Here is a 21,821-nt window from a genome sequence, read left to right as displayed (position 1 = left end):
TTTATCTATGAATAGAGTAAAATAGTATTGTATAATCAATGAAAGTAATTCTATGTACTCAATAGAAATTTGCATAATCTGTAAGAAATTTTCCTATTCATTATGTATTATATGATCTATCATTAAGAAGTTAAAACATATCCAATGAAAGTAAAATGAAAACACATAGAATAGAGAAATTGAGTATGGTTCTGGAAAATCATTTGAACTGTCTTTGTGAGTGAATTAGAGAAAATATGGCTAAATTTCAGATACAAAGAGTATACAAAGAGGATTGGGATGTATGTTGTTATAAGGATCCCTCAATAGGATGTGTGTTATTACGAGTTTCTCTTAAGATTTCTTGTCAGCTGATTCTAGAACACAATGATGATTTGGTGGCAACATTGGAGGTATACATCTGTAGTATTAGAAGGAGCATTTGATATCCTCAAGCAATTTAGAAACTATTTCAATAATACGTATAAAATCAATTATTATACAATTGGTAGTTTTGTACAGTAAATTTACACACAAGAGTACATGTATTTCACACAATTTCACACTAGCCAAAAGATACTTTATCACTGTATAGCTGCCAGAACTTAGAGAAGCTGGATTTTGAGTACTAGGACTATTAACAACAGTAGTTGCCCTTACTTGACCTTGGCTTAGAGTCATCAGAGTCATCCTTCAGAGATCAGCAGGCACCTTGATTAGATGGTGATCAGTAGAAGCCCAGATAGGCTTAGGATAAGGTGGGCTTTTCTTTATGTTCCAAGCAACAAAATGTGTGTGTGTGTAATTCTAGGGAAGCTGTCACCTCTTCTTGGAAGTAGATGAAATGGGATTTCTGGATAACAGGGTTGGATAAGATGTAAGAATGGATTTAATTTGATTAGAAGAAAACAGAGGTGAAATCTCATACATTTTTGCTTGTGGTTAGATGCGTGTACATTAGATCTAAGGCTGTAGACACAGATTCTCATATATAATATGCACTTCTTAATTGTGAACATTCCCTTGATTTCTTCTCCATGGAGGAAACAAATTCAAATTTCATTGTTATAGAAAAGACTATATGGGAATGAAAATGTTAATTATATCATGATATATATATATACATCTGAAAACAGCCTAAACTGGGCACAGTGGTGTATGCCAAAGAATCAGCATCTTTTGAGGCTCAGGCAGGACGTTTGCAAAGTCAATGCCAGTTTTGGAAACTTAGAAAGCTCTGCTCTCAAAATAAAATAATAAAGAGTGCTGGGGATGTCACTTGGTGGCACACACACACACACACACACAAATCCTATTATATGCCATATGTATATATGATTTAAAATAGTAGAAATATATCACTAAATGACTGTGAAATAATCAGAAGTGATTTTGTCTAATGAAAATACTTTGGCCTGTTTTACAGACCTATGTACTAGGTAATTCCTCTTTGACTGAAATTATAAAAGTACTAAATGATAAAGTCAAGTGAATGACCTGTACTTGACTGTACACTTTGAGACCCTTTTTCCTGATCTCTGTGACTTCCTACCTCATTAAATGTTTGATAATTATGAAGAACTCATTTAGATGAAGCTTCATGACTCATGACAATCTAATTCCAATGTATAATCTGTTGTACTTATCCTGGCATTTCTAGTTACCCTAAATCCACTTAAGATATAAAATTGATGTTTTTTTTATTATTCAGAATTTGTTTTTAATTTGTTTTTCTCATGAGACTCCAGATGCTAAGTGCAAAATTAGAGATTTTTGATTCCTTGGAGACATACACTAACTAGAAATGGGACATGAATTGAGGGCTGAGCAGGTGTTAGTCAAACCCAACCCCAGAAAACAAAGGTGTTTACATATTAGCACATTAGCTTCAGGCCAAGGCAAAACCTTTATAACTTGATATCACACTGATTGGAGAGGTATTTGTTTTAAACACAGACTGTTCAAGTATTCTTAGCATTGATTCATTTTTGATAAGATTTTCATTTTGAGGTTTTGAAAATTACATTAATATTTATCAATGTTAATATGAAATCACCTGTTGTTTTTCCTCTGCTGGTTGTTCTTTCCTTTGTATCCCAGGAAGAAAATTCTATTCTTTCGCTAAATGTACCTGTTTTTCCTGGCTACTATCAAGATGGGGATTTCATTATCGGTGGACTCTTTTCCTTAAGAGTGACTTCAGGTGACGGAAGCAGTTTTGGCTTTGGAGATAAATTTTATATACCAGATCATATTCATGTGTAAGTGTATGACTTTTCTTAAGTGCATAAGAAGGTATAAAATCACTTTTCAATTGAGAATTACTTTTCTTTGTATAAAGGTGTAAGATATGGTGTTGAGAATTTTTACTTATATCCTTTCAATTAATACTCTACTTTTGTGTATTTTCATGGTTAATGTAGTAAAACAGTTTTTTCCCTGAAATATGTCCTATTATACAAGGAAAATGTGAAATTCTTAATCTAATGTCTGCCATTTTCCGTTTACTTTATTCCCTGATCTTACTTGCTCAGTTTTAAGCAGTAAAACAGAAAGCCAAAATTGTAAGTTTGACTATAAATCAGACTGTCAGGCTCATACTTTTAGACATCAAATTTCTAACTACTTTCAAAACAAAGTATTTTATGTGATTTTAAATTTTCAGGTGTGTTCCTCGTATGATACTTATGTTTGTTTGAAATAAAAATCCAGAAAACTATCTTTGCCCCTTTGCTTTCTAGGGATCTTACTAAGAATTATCAGCACCTGCTGGCTATGGTTTTTGCTATAGAGAAAATCAACAAGGACCTAAATATATTGTTCAATATGTCTCTGGGATTCCACCTCTTCAATGTTGACTTTATTGAGATGAAGGCTGTGGAGAGTTCCATATCTCTGCTTTCAGGAAAGAGTCCTCCAGTTCCTAATTATGACTGTAGGTCTGAGAAGAGAAACAAGCTGGTGGCTGTGGTAGGAGGCGTTTCAACAGGAATAACAGCTCAGAGTTCTCAGGTGCTAAGTCTCTACAATGTCCCCCAGGTAAATGAAGAATCTGTGTTTTTTTTAAATTAATAGTAGTAATATAGTAATATATATCCAAATATAATTTATATTTATTAAAAATGTATGGGATTTCTTAATGTACTGATTACTTATATCTTTGTATAAAGTATATTTATTTATAATATAAAATTGTGTTTGTATAATAACATTTCCTTTTGAAAACTTAAAATGAAGAAAAGCATGTGGTAACCTGCAATTTCGCTAATAAGAGAAATTTTTGTCACCATATATTGATATTCTCATCTAGTCTGTTTATTTTCATATGCAATTTTATAGTTTCCTAAGTTTATTGTGTATAGTGCAATTCTATTCAATATTTTTACTCTTTTTCAATGTGCAAATATTATGAACAATTTTCACTCATGATAAGTTGTTTTCTTCAATATCTGTTGCATTGCAACATATTTCTTTCTTTCTCAGAAGTTATTTGGCTTATTATGGTCATTTAAATTTTTTTTCACTTCTTTTCTATTGTGAAGAGTGTTTTAGTTTATGTTCCTGTTTTTTTTAATTTGTTGATTAGTTTTAATTTTATTCAAATGTTTTTCTAATAGTATTTCAGCATCACATGTATTCATGTTTGTGAAATTCATGGTGAGTAAAATTTATAATTTAGAAATTAATTAGTTTACTAGGAATAGTGCATAAGAATCAATTACTTTCCTCTTCATGTTACTGCAGTTATTTTTAAAATCATTTTCAATATTATGGTTTGGATATGAGGTGTGCCCCAAAAGCTCACATGTGAGGCAATGCAGGAAGGTTCAGAGGAGAAATGAACCTTAACCCAAACAATGAATTAATGGCCTGAGACGGATTAATTGAAGTGGTAGGGTGTAGCTGGAGGAGGTGGGAATTGGGGCGTGGCTATGGGGTATATATTTTTTATCTGGAGAGTGGAGTCTCTCTCTCTGCTTCCTGATCACCATGATGTGAGCTGTGTCCCCCTGCCACCCTCGCCAGCCATGATGTTCAACCTCACCTTAAGCCCCAAGGACTGGAGCCAGCCTTCTGTGGACTAAGACCTCTGAAACTGTGAGCTCCCAAATAAACCTTTCCTCCTCTGTAGTGGTGTTGGTTGGGTCTTTTAGTTGCAGCAGGAAAAAAAAAAAAAAAAAAAAAAAAACTGACTAAAACAAATTGGATTAAGCTATTAGTGTTTTTTTTTTTCTGTTGTAATTTTAATTTTCATATGTTTGAGTAAATTTTATTTTTTCTTTTATGAATTTTAAATCTTATCATTTGATTATGTAATAGTGAGGCTCAAATTCTATTATTTTCTTATATGTTTTAAAAATTCATTGTTTTTGGTCCTTTTCCTATAAATAGATGCAATCTTTCAAACTATGGAAGAAAGTAAACTTTTTTCTTATCATATGAATTTTAAATACATGCCTAAAAAATTAATACCTTAAAAGTTTTTCACTAATTTTTGGAGGAAAATTTTAAACAAACACAAAAAATATATTGTTGTGCTTCATATACCCATCATCAAACTTCAACAAATAGATTTCCTAAATGTTTTAGTATATATTTTTTAAGCCTAGAATACCTTTGATAAAATCAGTACAATTATCAGAAATCAAAAGTGGATGTTGCTTATGTTGCATTTGATGTTCAAATAAGGTTCAAGAAATAGTTTCACATTGCTTCAAGATATGCTAATTTTATTTTTAGAAAGAATTTTTATTTTGACAACAATATAAATAATGTCACCATGTTTTATGTAAAACATGTTATTGGTTCACTATTAAAACTGAATTGTCAGTTTTTTAATTGTTTCAAGAATTACATAATTTAATTATTAGTATTGCTCCTCTTTAGTGTTAAGTATGTCATTCTTTGGATGATAAACTGAATGATGTACTTGATGGCTAGAACCAAGCACTTCAGTCCACTATGAACTAAGGCTCCTACTCTCTGTCTCTTTCCCCTCTGTCATATTCAGGTGTGATCTTAGGAATGCATTATATGAGATAACCTGGTTTAAGAGCCCATGCCCTCATACTAGGCCAGTTCTTGGAGGTGACTAGAGAGAAGCCCCTAAAGCTATCTATTGCCATTGAATCAAAATGGCAAATTGTAGTTTTAACTGTAAATAAAGAATGTTCTGAAGGGGAATAAAACAAAGTATTATCACATAAATGAAAAAAATGGGATGATTTTATTATCCTGTTGCAGCTATTAAAGTGGCTTATTTTGTGCATTTATTAAATATTGAGCTTTCAAAAATACTTTGTGCTTTCTTCCAAATAGTAGATGTTCATTTTTCTTTTATGCTTTTGTGATTTATTTTTTCTTTTTCTCTTCTTTTTAAAAAATATTTTAAAAAGACATTTAAAGCATCCATCATCCATCTGGTTAGTTGACAAGCATTTACTGATCATCTGTGCCCTAATACTATCATTTTGAAATTGATAAGTTTGAGTTCTCTGTTGAAAATTTGAGTTTATATGCCTGATTAGTAGAGGATATATGAATCTGTGATTTTGGTAGAGATATAAATTTGAGAGAAATTTAGGGAAATTATGTTTGTGGAAAAAGGAAAGATTAAAATCTGAGCCAAGGGGCCCTCTATTATAAGTTTGGGGTGATGTTGAAAGATTCAGTCAAGTTGAATGATGATGTATATCTCATCCTGGAAATTAATTATGGAAGGGAATCCTGGAAACTAATAAAGGACCATGTTTAAAGGAAAAGAGTATGATCGACAGTTCTAAACAAATTATAAATTAAATAAAATAAATCCTGATAAATGATCACATGATTAGGCAGATTAGGTAATTAGTGACCTACCTTTTAAATGATGGCAAGTGGATACCAGATAGAGTAGGTTCAAGAGAAAAGTCAAGACTCATACTGGAACCGTAATATAGATAACTAAATTGAAGTGTTTTCTTTCAAAAAGAGTAGCAACATGGGGAGAAGTTGTAAGGTAGTGGATAAAGAGAGATTTTATGTGACATTATAGGAAAATAATCAGGCTTTTAACCTTTATTTTGGAATAGTTAATGCTGTACTTAATATATATACTTAATATATATTATATATATACTTAATATATATATATACTTAATATATATACTTAATATATATATACTTAATATATACTTAATAAAGTATAACAGGGAGGCACAGGGACACCTAGAGAAATGCAGATCTTTCGCTAGTGAACTTCAAGATAGTTAGTGCACTCCTCTTTCTCGATTTGACTGTACATTGATGGCTTCAAGGGAAAATTTAGTGTTAACATTTAATTACTTCAGTGATCCATAAAGCCTGGAGCTCTACATGGGAAATTCTTGATTTACAAATGAAATTTGCAGATTCGTTTTAAAATTAGTGGTACTAGGAGATGAAAACATTTGTGATTTTCTTTGGATATATTTTTTAAAAATTAGAGACATGCATGTGCATACACATACACTATGTTAAGCAGTGCAAATTGAGTGATAGGTAATATATGGTAAATTGGTATTTTTTAAAATCAAGTTCTTTACCGAATTGCTTTGTTTCTTCCACAATGAATGTAAGAGAGATGATAAATTATTTGTGAATAAACATCATACTTTTGTGTTAGAGTAATATTGTGTTCTTTTTAGATCAGCTATGGTCCATTTGACCACAACCTCAGAGACAGAGTCCAATTCAAGTCTCTTTACCAGTTTCCCATGAATCCTACAGCTCTGTATCAGGGAATCATTCAACTATTGCTGCACTTTGGTTGGACCTGGGTTGGCCTTGTGGTTCCAGATGACATCAGGGGAGAAATGTTCCTCAGGGACATGACACAGGAAATGGCCAACAATGGACTCTGTGTTGCATTTGCAGAAAGGATTCCAGAGTTTCCTGTTGAAGCTACTTTTAACAACCAACATTTTATGGAAAGATACACATTTACAAATGTCAGTGTTGTATTTGGAGACACATATTCTCTTCTGAGATTTGTATATAAATTATTTTGCAATATGCCATTTGGTAATGTCTGGGTCACAACTTCTGAATGGGATATAACTCTACTACCCTTTGGACAAAAGCAAGGCTACACATATTTTGGTGGAGGATTATCATTTTCTGTACACATGGAAGGGATCCCTGGTTTTAACAATTTTCTCAAAAGTGTTCAGCCTGCAAAATATCCCCATGACATCTTTATCCAGGATGTGTGGTCTATATTATTTGAATGTCCATATCTGTATCAACATAGGATCAGGTTATTGAGCCAGTGTGCACAAAATGATAGCCTGGCAACTCGAGCTCTGCATGTTTGGGATATGAATGCCTCACACCAGAGTTACAAAGTCTATTCTGCTGTAAATGCCATTGCCCAGGCTCTTCATGAAGAACTTTCACTAAGAGTGGGAGAAGAATCACTTGAGAGAGGTGCAAGCATTGCTCCTCATCTTCCATGGCAGGTAACAAGAGTTCATTCTCATATCTTCCTAGGGAGACGGGTCATGGCTTATCATTTTTTTCTTGATTAATGATGTTTTCACAGTTATACATTTAAGCAAAATATGCTTTTTTAATTTTTCTTTCTTTTTTTTTTGTGGTACTTGGGATTGTAGCTTGGCATATTCTACCACTGAGCAACATCTTCAACCCCTTTTTTTTAAAAAAATATTAAGACAGGACGTTTCTAACTTGCTGAGATTGGCCTCAAAATTGCTAACCTCCTTCCTTAGCCTCTGAATCTCTGGAATTACAGGTGTGTACCACTGTGTCTCACTGTGAAAAGATGCTTTATAAAACACAATGAATTTAAGAAGATTCTTTATTCCCACCTTGGTAACTTAATATTTCCATTACACAGTGAATCAAAATGTCTGAGAAAATGCTAATCAGATCCAAAGCATCTTTAAAAAAATAATATATAGACACCTTTTCATTATTATTTTTGTTATTTTGGTATAAAATAAAACATTTAATTCAAAGAATTTTTAGAAGCATAAATATGAAGGACTTTTAGTGTGACCCAAATAATTCATTTTAGAATTTTTTTTATTTTCCTTTTTGTTAAATGAGTCCTAGGACAAATTTTTTTATGATTAATTATGATTTTTTAATTTTTATTTGCTCTGTTTAATTATACATGACAGTAGAATGTATTTCCTATTCTTGTGGTTGTACATGATGTGGAGTTACACTAGCCATGTATTCATGACTATTCATTCTACATTCATTATTGAGAAGTTAATAATAGAAACATGCAACTGTTAATATTTTAATAATTGCATTAATACAATATATTGCATTGATTATTTTAAAATAGGTTAACCTATGGTTTTATTCATAGAATTAACTGACAGTTGATGATTTATTGATTTTTTTATGTTGGACTAAATTTAAATGTGTGTTATTGAGAAAAAATAATCTTCAGTGAAACTTTTTCTTTTTTCTGGCTTAAATGTGGCATAGTTGACAAATTAAAATTATACATAGTCAAGGTATACAACATAATATTTTAACATATGGGTACATTATGAAATGATTGCTCTGTGTTTCTCCCTTATTTCTCTACTGGTCTTCTTTCTGTTTAATTTTTAAATTGATAATACATAGATATATGTAAAAGTAGAATTCACTCTGGTATCTTTATACACAAATACAGCATAATTTAGTCAATATCACTTTACAATTCTTCTCATTTGCCTTCCCTACTCTCTTGCTTTTAAACCCCTTCCTCTGTAGACGTTCAGAGACAGGTTCGCTGAGGGTGAGGACGAACGATGCCTACCCTACCTAGCCTCACCCAGCGGGCTTACTCAGGCGTCGGAGATCGAGCTCTGAAGGCACTGATCTAATTTCATTTAGGGTTGCACAGGACATACATAGGCACATTATCCAATCAGGTTAACCCACTTGTTAAAGTATAACAGTCAGCCTATAGGTGCACTATACGTTGAGGGTCGAGGTGGTGTAAACAAACCAAGCATGCCTAAGCAATTCTGCCCAGCAACAGGTCTGAGACAAAGGACTGGGGGAATGGCAAGCTCCAGCACACAGCATGAGGTAAGGCAGCGGGGGGGGGGGGGGGGGGGGGGGGGGACAGAAGGAGGCCTCCCCTCAGCTCAAACAGCCTCAACAGCTGCAAAGACCTTCATTCCATGGCGAGTCTTTACCATTACCTCAGATTCTCTGTTCAGACTGTTTGGCTTACTTAGACCATGATGTCAGCGACTGCTGTCAGATAAGCTTGAGGAACCTTCCCTACATTCCTCAACTCCATTGTTCTCCCTTCTGTTTCCATGGGGACCTCACCACTCCTTTTTTCCCCTTTATTTTTCTCTAGTTTCTGCATATGGGAGAAAACATCTGACCTTTGAATTTCTGAGTCTGCTTATTTCACTTAGCATGATGTTTCCAATTCCACCCACATTCCAGCAAACACAAACAATTTCACTCTTCTTTGTGGTTAAGCAAAACTCCAGTGCATATGGATACCACATTTTTTTAAATCTATTTATCTGTTGATGGGCACGTCGGCTATACCATCAACTTGACTACTGTGAATTGTGCTGCTATAATCATTCATGTCTGTGTCAGTATAGTGTGCTCAGATTAGTCTTTACAGTAAATACCAAGGAGTGTGATGACTGAGTCATATGGTGGTTTTATTCCTAGTCTTCTGAGCAATTTCCATATTGCTTTCCAAAGTGGTTGTCATAATTTCCAGTCCTATAAAGAATATATTAGTGTACCTTTCCCTGCATTCATCTGCATTTATTTTTCATATTCTTGATGATTGACATTCTAACTGGAGTGAGATGAAATCTTAATGTATCTTTGATTTTCATTTTCCTAATTGCAGTGTATGAGTAGCTCACATATTTTTCATATAAAGAGTTTTTCTTATACGTTGTGGCCACTTACTTATATTTCTTCTTTTGAAAAATGCCTGTTTATTCCTTTGTTAATTAATTAATTGATTTGTATTATGGTGTTTCTTGAGTTCTTTATGTATTTTTTTTAATTATTGTAAACAAATGGGATACATGTTGTTTCTCTATTTGTACATGGAGTCAAGGCATACCATTTGTGTAATCATAAATTTACATAGGGCAATGTTGTTTGATTCATTCTGTTATTTTTTTCCCTTCCCCCCCCACCCCTCCCACCCCTCCCACCCCTCTTTTCCCTCTATACAGTCCTTCCTTCCTCCATTCTTACCACCCTCCTTACCCCTAACCCTAAACCTAACCCTAAACCTAACGCTAACCCCTCCTACCCCCCATTATATGTCCTCATCCACTTATCAGCAAGATCATTCGTCCTTTAGTTTTTTTGAGATTGGCTTATCTCACTTAGCATGATATTCTCCAATTTCATCCATTTGCCTGCAAATGCCATAATTTTGTCATTCTTCATGGTGGAGTAATATTCCATTGTATATATATACCACAGTTTCTTTATCCATTCATCAACTGAAGGGCATCTAGGTTGGTTCCACAATCTGGCTATGGTGAAATGAGCAGCAATGAACATTGATATGGCTGTATCACTGTAGTATGCTGATTTTTAAGTCCTTTGGGTATAGGCCAAGGAATGGGATAGCTGGGTCAAACGGTGGTTCTATTCCAAGCTTTCTGAGGAATCTCCATACTGCTTTCCAGAGTGGCTGCGCTAATTTGCAAACCCACCAGCAAGGTACGCTCGTACCTTTTCCCCCACATTCTCGCCAACACCAATTGTTGCTTGTGTTCTTGATAATCACGATTCTAATTGGGGTGAGATGAAATCTTAGGGTAGTTTTGATTTGCATTTCTCTTATTACTAGAGATGTTGAACATTTTTTCATATATCTGTTGATTGCTTGTAGATCTTCTTCTGTGAAGTGTCTGTTCATTTCCTTAGCCCATTTGTTGATTGGATTATTTGTATTCTTGGTGTAGAGTTTTTTGAGTTCTCTATAGATTCTGGAAATTAGTGCTCTATCTGAAGTATGAGTGGCAAAGATATTCTCCCACTCTGTAGGCTCTCTCTTCATATTACTAATAGTTTCCTTTGCTGAGACAAAGCATTTTAGTTTGAATCTATCCCAGTTATTGATTCTTGCTTTCATTTTTTGTGCTATGGGAGTCCTGTTAAGGAAGTCTGATACTAAGTCAACAAGTTGAAGGTTTGGACCTACTTTTTCTTCTAGAAGATGCAGGGTCTCTGGTCTGATTCTGAGGTGCTTGATCCATTTTGAGTTGAATTTTGTGCAGGGTGAGAGATAGGGGTTTAATTTCATTCTGTTTATATGGTTTTCCAGTTTTCCCAGAACCGATTGTTGAAGAGGCTATCTTTTCTCCATTGCATATTTTGGGCCACTTTGTCTAGTATGAGAAAATTGTATTTATTTGGGTTTGTGTCCATGTCCTCTATTCTGTACCATTGATCTACCTGTCTATTTTGGTACCAATACCATGCCATTTTTTGTTACTATTGCTTTGTAATAGAGTTGAAGATCTGGTATTGCGATACCCTCTGCTTCGCTCTTTCTAATGAGGATTGCTTTAGCTATTCTGGATTTTTTTATTCTTCCAGATGAATTTCATAATTGCTTGCTTTATTTCTGTAAGGTACATTATTGGGACTTTAATTGGAATTGCATTGAATTTGTATAGCACTTTAGGTAGTATGGCCATTTTGACAATATTAATTCTGCCTATCCAAGAACATGGGAGATCTTTCCATCTTCTAAGGTTTTCTTTAATTTCTTTCTTTAGTGTTCTGTAGTTCTCATTGTAGAGGTCTTTCACCTCTTTTGTGAGATTGATTTCCAAGTATTTTATTTTTTCGATGCTATTGCGAATGGGGTAGTTTTCCTAATTTCTCTTTCTGAAGATTCATCACTTAACGTATAAAAATACATTGGATTTATGAGCATTGATCTTGTAACCTGCTACTTTACTGAATTCACTTATGAGTTCTAAAAGTTTTCTGGTGGAATTTCCAGGTTCCTCTAAATACATAATCATGTCATCAGTGAACAGGGATAGTTTGGGTTCTTCTACTCCAATTCATATCACTTTAATTTCTTTGGTTTGTCTAATTGCTCTGGCTAGAGTCTCCAGGACAATGTTGAATAGAAGTGGTGAAAGAGGGCATCCCTGCCTTGTTCCTGTTTTTAGGGGGAATGCTTTCAGTTTTTCACCATTTAGAATGATATTGGCCATGGGCTTAGCACAGAAGGCCTTTACAATGTTAAGGAATGTTCCCACTACCCTAATTTTTTCTAGTGTTTTTAGCATGAAGGGATGCTGTATTTTATCGAATGCTTTTTCTGCATCTATTGTTAACATATCATGTGATTGTTAACTTTTAGTCTGTTGATATGGTGAATGACATTTATTGATTTCCGGATGTTGAACCAACCTTGCATCCCTGGGATAAAACCCACTTGATCGTGGTGCACTATCTTGTTAATATATTTTTGTATGCGATTTGCTAAAATTTTGTTGAGAATTTTTGTGTCGATGTTCATTAAGGATATTGGTCTGAAATTTTCTTTCCTTGATGAGTCTCTGTCTGGTTTAGGTATCAGGGTGATATTGGCTTTATAGAATGAGTTTGGGAGGGTTCTTTGAGAAGTATTTGGAATGAGCTCTTCTTTAAAGGTTTTGTAGAACTCGACTGAGAACCCATCTGGTCCTGGACTTTTCTTTGTGGGTAGACTTTTGATGACCTCTTCTATTTCATTGCTTGAAATTGATTTCTTTAAGTTGTGTATGTCCTCCTCATTCAGTTTAGGTAATTCATATGTCTCTAGAAACTTGTTGATGTCTTCGAGGTTTTCTGTTTTGTTGGAGTATAGATTTTCAAAATAGCTTCTAATTATGTTTTGTATTTCAGTCATGTCTGTTGTGATATTTCCTTGTTCATTCCGAATTTTAGTAATTTGAATTTTCTCCCTCTTTCTCTTTGTTAGTGTGGCTAATGGCTTATCAATTTTGTTTATTTTTTCATAGAACCAACTATTTATTGTTAATTTTTCCGATTGCTTCTTTTGTTTCAATTTCGTTTATTTTGGCTCTGATTTTAACTATTTCTTGTCTTCTACTACTTTTGGTTTTGGTCTGCTCTTTTTCTAGGGCTTTGAGCTGTAGTGTTAAGTCGTTTTTTTTGTTGATTTCTACTTATTTTGTTGAATGCGCCCCATGAATTAAATCTTCCTCTAAGTACTGCTTTCATAGTGTCCCACAGATTTTGGTATGATGGGTCTTTGTTCTTGTTTACTTCTAAGAATTTTTTTATTTCCCTCCTGATGTCTTCTGTTATCCATTCATCATATAATAGTGTATTATTTAATCTCCAGGTATTGGAGAAGTTTCTGCTTTTTATTCTGTCATTTATTTCTAATTTCAATCCATTATGATCTGATAGAGTACAAGGTAGTATCTCTATCTTCTTGTATTTGCTAACCGTAGCTTCGTGGCATACAACATGGTCTATTTTAGAGAAGGATCCATGTGCTGCTAAGAAGAAAGTGTATTCGTTCTTTGTTGGATGGTATATTCTATATGTGTCCGTTAAGTCTATATAGTTGATTGTGTTATTGAGATCTATGGTTTCTTTATTCAATTTTTGTTTGGACGATCTATCCAGTGATGAAAGAGGTGTGTTAAAATCGCCTAGTGTTATTGTGTTGTGGTCTATTTGATTTCTGGAATTAAGAAGGACTTGTTTGACATACATGGATGAGCCAATGTTCGGGGCATAGATATTTATGATTGTTATGTCTTGCTGATTTATGTTTCCCTTAAGCAGTATGTAATGTCCTTCTTTATCCCTTCTGACTAGTTTTGGCTTGAAGTCCACATTATCTGAAATGAAAATGGATACTCCAGCTTTTTTGCTGTGTCCATGTGCATGGTATATTTTTTCCCATCCTTTCACTTTAGTCTATGGGTATCTCTATGAGATGAGTCTCTCGCAGGCAGCATATTTTTGGATTATTCTTTTTAATCCAATCTGCCAGTCTATGCCTTTTGATTGATGAGTTCAGGCCATTAACATTCAGGGTTATTATTGTGATATGATTTGAATTCCCAGTCATTTGACTCATTTTTGTTTTTTGACAGGATTTGGTTTCTCCTTCTTTTGGCTATTCCTTTAGGCTAGTTCCTCCCATTGCTGATTTGCATCATTGTTTTTCATCTCTTCCTCATGGAATATTATGCTGAGAATGTTCTGTAATGCTGGCTTTCTTTTTGTAAATTCCTTTAGCTTTTGTTTATCATGGAAGGATCTTATTTCATCGTCAAATCTGAAAGTAAGTTTTGCTGGGTATAAGATTCTTGGTTGGCATCCGTTTTCTTTCAAGGCTTGGTAAATGTTGTTCCAGGCCCTTCTAGCTTTTACGGTCTGGATTGAAAAATCTGCTGATATTCTTATTGGTTTCCCCCTGAATGTAATTTGATTCTTTTTCTTGCGGCCTGTAAAATTCTATCTTTATTTTCTATGTTAGATATTTTCATAATAATGTGCCTTGGTGTGGGTCTGTTGAAATTTTGTACATTTGGAGTCCTATAAGCCTCTTGAACTTGGTGTTCCATTTAATCTTCAGATTTGGGAAATTTTCTGATATTATTTCATTGAATAGATCGTTCATTCCTTTGGTTTGTTTCTCTAAGCCTTCCTCAATCCCATTTATTCTTAAATTTGGCCTTTTCATGATATCCCATAATTCTTGTAGATTCTGTTCATGAATTCTTACCATTTTCTCTGTTTGTTCAACTTTGTTTTCAAGATTAAATATTTTGTCTTCAATATCTGAGGTTCTGTCTTCCAGGTGTTCTATCCTATTGGTTATGCTTTCTGTGGAGTTTTTAACTTGGTTCATTGTGTCCTTCATTTCAAGGATTTCTGTTTGTTTGTTTTTTTTTCAGTATCTCTAACTCTTTATTGAAATGATCTCTTGCCTCCCATATTTGCTCTTTTAACTATTGATTGGTGCAATCATTTAATGCCTGCATTTGCTCTTTCATCTTTTCCTTCAATGCCTGCATTTGCTCTTTCATCTCCTCGTTTGCATCCCTGATTGTTTTAATTATGTACATTCTGAAGTCCCTTTCTGACATTTCTTCTGCTATGCTGTCATTGGGTTTTATTGATATAGTATCTAGGTTTGTTTGGGACATTTTCTTCCTTTGTTTTCTCATATTGTTCCGATGTCAATGGGACTCTGTGATATTGCAGATTTCCTCTATTGGCTTATAGTGTTCCTGTAGATATCCAGTGTATCACCTCCCAGATTTCAGTAGCCTGAAGTCTTGTAGGAACTTGAAAATGCAGTGCTTCCAAAGAAAGCTGCCCCTAACCCCCTACTGGTTCCAGGGCTTGGAGCTGGCTCTGTGTGGAAAGGCTCTCACTGGGGGGCCTGCTCCAATAAGCTGGCCCTGTGGGAGGAGCCCACCACCAGAGTGTGCAGGGCTCCCTGGGGAAGACTCTAGCTGCCCTGCCCTGCTCTAATAAGCAGCCCCTATTCCTGCCTGGCGCCCAGGCTGAGCTTCACCCAGTGGGGAAGACTCACCCCGTGGCTCTATTTTAGTCCGAGTCTCTGAATGCCACCCCTTCTTGTATCCTGGGTTCTGGAGTGACTAGAGATGCAGTCACCCTCTAGTCCGCCATCTTGGATGGCCCGGTGGAAAGAGCCTGCGACCTGAGTGGACAGGGCTGCCTAGAGAAGTCTCTAGCTGCCCTGCCCTGGTTCCAGATGCTTCCAGTGGGTCGTAGCTCTCCGTTGGCTCGGGGACTTGTGGCTGGCTCTGTGTAGAAAGGCTCTCACTGGGTGGTCTGCTCTGAGAAGCTAGCGTTGAAAGGTGCCTCCTGCCGGAGGGGGCCGGGCTGCTTGGGGAAGTCCCTGGCTGCCCTGTCCTGGTCCCTGAAGCTGCCTGTGGGTCAAAGCTTGCAGCGCTGGCTCTGTGACTTGGAGCTGGTTCTGTGCAGAAAGGGTCTCACTGGGGGGCCTGCTCTGAGAAGCTGGAAAAGCTGGCCATGTGGGAGGAGTCCACCCCCTGAGTGAGCAGGGCTGCCTGGGGAAGACTCTAGCTGCCCTGCCCTACTCTGATAAGCTGGCCCTATCCAGGCTTGCGGCCCAGGCCAAGCTTCACCTGGTTGGGGGGACTCACCTCTTGGCTCTATTTTAGTCCAAGTCTCTCAATGCCTCCCCTTCTTGAATCCTGGGTTCTAGAGCGACAGGAGATGCAGTCACCCTCTAGTCCGCCATCTTGGATCGCCCCCCTTTATGTATTTTGAATATTAATCCATTGCAAAGGAGTAACAGTCAAAGATTTTTGCACATTCTTTAGACTTTCTCTTCTCACTCTTTTCTCCTTTGTTCTGAAGAAGATTTTTAAATTCAAGACTTCCTACTTATTGTTTCTGGTTTTATTTCTTAAGGTTTAGGGGGGTCTTATTAATGAAGATGGTGCCTGCACCAATATGTTGGAATTTGAGCCTGTGTTGTTTTCAAGTAGATGTAAATTTATTGTCTAATTCCTAAGTCTTTGATCCAACTTGAGTTAACTTTTGTGCATTTTTAGAGACAGTGATCCAGTTTAATTCTTCTACATGTGGATATCCAGTTTTCTCAGCATCATTTGTAAAAACTGATCTTTTCTTCACTGTCAGTTTTGGCACCCTTATCAATTATCAGATGACTATCTATGTGGGTATGTCTCTGTTTCTTCTATTCTATTCCATTGGTTTTCATGTGTGTTTTAATGCCAATACCATTCTCTTTTTGTTACCATATCTCTGCAGTACAATTTGATATCAAGTTTTGTGATGCCTCCACCATTGCTTTTCTTGCTCATATTGCTTTGTTTATGCTGGGTATTTTAATCTTCCATATGAATTTTAGGGCTTTTTTTCTTGTTCTGTGAAAAATGTCATTGGTATTTGTATTGGGTTTTCATTTAATCTGTACATTGTTCTTGGTAATATGGACATTTTGGCAATACTAATTCTGCTTTTCTATGAACCTAGGAGATTTTTCCATTTTTGAAGCTCTTTTTTATAGGAAGGAAGCTTCAGTGTTCTATAGTTTTTATTGTAGAGTTCTTTCACTTCCTTGGTTTGATTTATTGCTACATTTTCTTTTGAGGTTATTGTAAGTGAAACAATCTTCCTGATTTTTCTCTTGGCAGATTCATTATTGAAGTATAAGAAAGCTGTTGATTTTTGTCTGATGATGTATCCTGCTACTTTGCTGAATTAGTTTATCAGTGCTAGAAATCTTGTGGAATTTTTGGGTATTCTGCATACAAGATGTCATTAGCAAAACAGATAATTTGACTTCTTTTCCTATTTTATCCCTTTCATTTCCCTCTTACAGGATCACTCTGGTTAGAATTTCAAGAATAATATTGATAAAAATGGTGAGTGCATATCCTTGCCTTGTTTCTCATTTTAGAGAAAAAGCATTCAGATTTTTCTCTCTTTAGAATGATGTTGGTTTTGGGTTTTTCATTAGTAGCCTTTATAATATTGAGGTAAATTCTTTCCACTCCCAGTTTTTCCAGTGTTTGCTATGTGAATGGGGCCTGGATTTTGCTGAAGGCTTTTTCTTGCATCTGTTGAGATTAACATGTAATTCTTATACTTAATTCTATTTTTGCATTGAATTACATTTACTGATTTGCATATGTTGACCCAAACTTGCATCCCTGGAATGAAACCCACTGATCATGGTGTATAATCTTTTTAATGTGCTTTTATGTGTAGTCTATAAATATTCCATTAAGTATATTTGTGTCTATATGCATCATAGATATTGGTCTGTAATTTTCTTCCCTTCATGTGACTCTGTTTTTGGTATCAGGGTGATACTTCATAGAATGATTTTGGGAATATTCCCTCACTTTTCATGTCATGGAATAATGTGAGAAAGCTTGGCATTAGTTCTTCTTTAACTGTGTTTTGGAAATTGATTGCAAATCCATCCAGTCTTAGGCTTTTCTTTGTTGCAAGGCTTTTAATTGCTACTTCAAACTAATTGTTTGATATTGGACACTATTTTTTTCTACATCATCTTGGCTCAATTTGTTTAGGTAATATATATCTCTCTTCACCTTCTTGATTGTATCCTTAGCTCAGAAAAAGCTTTTTAGTTTCAGTCTATCCCATTTATTGATTCTTGTTTTGATTTCTTATGCTTTGGGAACCTTGTTGAGGAAGTCTTATCCTAAACCAACTTGATGAACAACTTGGGCCTACTTATTCTTCTATTTGGTGCAGGGTCTCTGGTCTAATTCTTATGTCCTTGATCCATTTTGAGTTGAGTTTTGTGCAGGGTGAGAGATAGAGTTTTAATTTCATTTTACTGCATATGGATTTCCCGTTTTGCCAGCACCATTTGTTGAAGAGGCTATCTTTTCTCCATTGTATATTTTTGGCTCCTTTGTCTAATATGAGGTGACTGTATTTATGTGGTTTTGTCTCTGTGTCTTCTATTCTGTACCATTGGTCTGCCTGTCTTTTTTGGTGCCAACACCATGCCATTTCTGTTACTATTGCTCTGTAATATAATATCTGGTATTGTGATACCTCCTGTTTAACTTTTTCTATTCAGGATTTTATTGGCTATTTGAGGTCTCTTATTCTTCCAGTTGAAGTTCATGATTGCTTTCTCTATTTCTATTAGGATAGTCATTGGGATTTTAATAGCAATTGCATTGAATTTGAATAGAACCTTTGGTAGAATGGCTATTTTGACAGTGTTAATTCTGCCTATCCAAGAACATGGGAAATCTTTCCATCTTCTAAGGTTTTCTTCAATTTCTTTCTTTAGTATTCTGTAGTTTTCATTGTAGAGATCTTTCACCTCTTTTGTGAGATTGATGACCAAGTTTTTTTTTGTTTTTTTTTTTTTTTTTTTTTTTTTTTTTTTTTTGGCGTGAATGTAATGGATATCCTAATTTCTCTTTCAGAGGATTCATCACTTATAAATAGAAATGCATTAGATTTATGAATATTGATTTTATATCCTGCTACTTTGCTGGATTCATTTATGAGTTCTAGTAGTTTTCTAGTGGAGTTTTTTGGATCCTCTAAATATAGGATCATGTCATCAGCAAATAGTGACAGCTTAAGTTCTTTTTTCCTATTTATATCCCTGTAATTTATTTGGTCTCTTTAATTGCTCTGGCAAGTGTTTCAAGAATGATGTTGAATAAAAGTGGTGAAAGAGAGCACCCTGTCTTGTTCCAGTTTTTAGAGGGAATGAATGCTTTCATTTTTTTTCTCCTTTAAGAAAGATGTTGCTATGGGCTTAGCATAGATAGTCTTTACAATGTTGAGGTATGTTCCTACTATTCCTACTTTTTCTAGTGTTTTAAGCATGAAGGGGTGCTGTATTTTATCAAACACTTTCTCAGCATCTATTGAAATAATCATGTGATTCTTAACTTTAAGTCTACTGATGTGATGAAATATATTTATTGATTTCTGGATGTTGAACCAATCTTGCATCCCTGGGATAAACCCCACTTAATCATGGTGTACTATCTTTTTAAGATATTTTAGTATACGATTTGCCAATATTTTGTTAAGGTTTTTTGCTTCTATGTTCGTCAGGGATATTGGTCTAAAGTTTTCTTTCCTTTATGAGTTTTTCTCTGGTTTTGGTATCAGAGTGATATTAGCTTTATAGAATGAATTTGGAAGTGTTTCCTCCTTTTCTATTTCCTGGAATACTTTGAGGAGTATTGGTATTGTAATTCTTCTTTAAAGGTCTTGTAGAATTCGGCTGAGAATCCATCTGGTCCTGGGCTTTTCTTGGTTGGTAGTCTTTTGATGGCTTCTATTTCGGTGCTTGAAATTGATCTGTTTAGATCGTGTACATCTCCCTGATTCAGTTTGGGAGGATCATATGTCTCTAAAAATTTGTCAATATCTGATATTTTCTATTTTTTGGAGTATAGATTTTCGAAGCAGTTTATATTATGTATTTCTATGGTGTCTGTTGTGATCTTTCCTTTATCATCACGAATTCTAGTAATTTGAGTTTTCTCTCTCCTCTTTGTTAGTGTGGCTCAGGATTTATCAATTTCGTTTACTTTTTTAAAGAACCAACTTTTTGTTTTGTCAGTTTTTTGAATTCTCTTATTTCTATTTCATTGATTTTAGCTCTGATTTTAATTATTTTCTGTCTTCTACTATTTTTGGTGTTGATCTATTCTTCTTTTTCTAGGGCTTTGAGATGTAATGTTAGGTCATTTAGTTATTGACTTTTTATTTTTTTAATGTATCAACTCAATGCAATGAACTTTCCTCTTAGTACTGCTTAGTACTGTTATCATAGTATCCCAGAGATTTTGATATGTTGTGTCATTGTTCTCATTTACCTCTAAGAATCATTTTATTTCTTCCCTGATGTCTTCTGTTATCATTGCATCATTCAATAGCATATTATTTAGTCTCCAGGTGTATGAGTAGATTTTTTCATTATTTAATCATTGATTTCTAATTGCATTCCATTATGGTCTGATAGGATACAAGGTAGCATCTCTATTTTTTGTATTTACTAATGACTTCTTTGTGGCATAGCATATGGTCTATTTTGGAGAAGGATCCATGAGCTGCTGAGAAGAAAGTATATTTGCTCCATGATGGATGAAATACTCTGTAAATGTCCAATAAGTCTATATCATTGTATTATTTAGTTCTATAGTTTTTTTGTTCAGTTTTTATTTGGAGGATCTATCCAGTGGTGAGAGCGGTGTGTTAAAGTTCCACACTATTATTATGTTTTCATCTATTTGATTCTTAAAATTGAGAAGAGTTTGTTTGATGGACATCAGTGCTTCATTGTTTGGGGCATAGATATTTATGATTGTTATGTCTTGTTGTTTTATGCTTCCCTTAAGCAGTATGAACTGTCCTTCTTTATCCCTTCTGACTAACTTAGGTTTGAAGTCCACTTTATCTGATATGAAGATGGAGACCCCTCCTTTTTTGGGGGGGGGTACATTTGCATGGTATGTTTTTCCCCATCCTTTCACCTTTAGTCTGTGAATGTCTTTTTCTATGAAATGAGTCTCTTGAAGGCAAAATATTGTTGGGTCTTTCTTTTTAATTCAATCTGCCAGTCTATGTCTTTTGATTATTGAGTTTAGGCCATTAACTTTCAGGGTTATTATTGTGATATGATTTGTATTCCTGGTCATTTTGGTTTATTTTTGGTTTTTAACTTGACTTGGTTTCTCCTTTGATTGACTTTTCCTTTAGGGTAGTTCCTCCCTTTGCTGACTTGTGTTATTGTTTTTCATTTCCTCCTCATGGAATATTTTGTTGAGAACATTCTGTAGTGCAGGCTTTCTATTTGTAAATTCTTTTAACTTTTGTTTATCGTGGAAAGATTTTATTTCATTATCACATCTGAAGGTTAGTTTTGTGGACTATTGGATTCTTGGTTGGCATTCGTGTTCTTTCAGAGCTTGATATATATTGTTCCAGGTCCTTCTTGCTTTTAGAGCCTGGGCTGAGAAATCTGCTGATATCCATATTGGTTTCCCCTTATAAGTAATCTGATGCTTTTCTCTCTCAGCCTTTAAAATCCTATCTTTATCTTTTATGTGAGGTATTTTCATTATAATGTGTCTTGGTGTGGATCTGTTGTGATTTTGTGCACCTGATGTTCTATAAGCCTCTTGTATTTGATTTTCCATTTCATTCTTCAGGTTTGGAAAATTTTCTGATATTATTTCATTGAAATTTTATTTCTGATATTATTTCATTCTTTTGGTTTGTAACTCTGTGCCTTCCTCAATCCCAATAATTCTTAAATTTGG

The 21,821-nt window shown here is 34.8% G+C and overlaps 1 protein-coding gene across 1 annotated transcript in view; it reads left to right on the top strand.

The window, feature by feature from the left end:
* Positions 1–236: 236 nt before the first annotated feature.
* The window catches only part of LOC306662212 (vomeronasal type-2 receptor 26-like), a gene marked incomplete at both ends in the record, with an annotated part of 43,563 nt that continues 21,978 nt past the window's right edge, over positions 237–21,821 (top strand). Inside the window, 4 exons of the mRNA XM_079141750.1 lie at positions 237–281; positions 2,080–2,240; positions 2,721–3,018; positions 6,645–7,457. Of these exons, the coding sequence (XP_078997876.1) occupies positions 237–281; positions 2,080–2,240; positions 2,721–3,018; positions 6,645–7,457 (1,317 nt within the window). The remainder of the gene's footprint in view (positions 282–2,079; positions 2,241–2,720; positions 3,019–6,644; positions 7,458–21,821) is intronic.

The sequence above is a fragment of the Sciurus vulgaris genome, assembly GCF_902686455.1.
Source record: "Sciurus vulgaris genome assembly, chromosome: 5".
Classification (NCBI taxonomy): domain Eukaryota; kingdom Metazoa; phylum Chordata; class Mammalia; order Rodentia; family Sciuridae; genus Sciurus; species Sciurus vulgaris.
The sequence above is the reverse complement of the archived record's forward strand: the minus strand, read 5'-3'. Positions and strand labels throughout refer to the sequence as shown.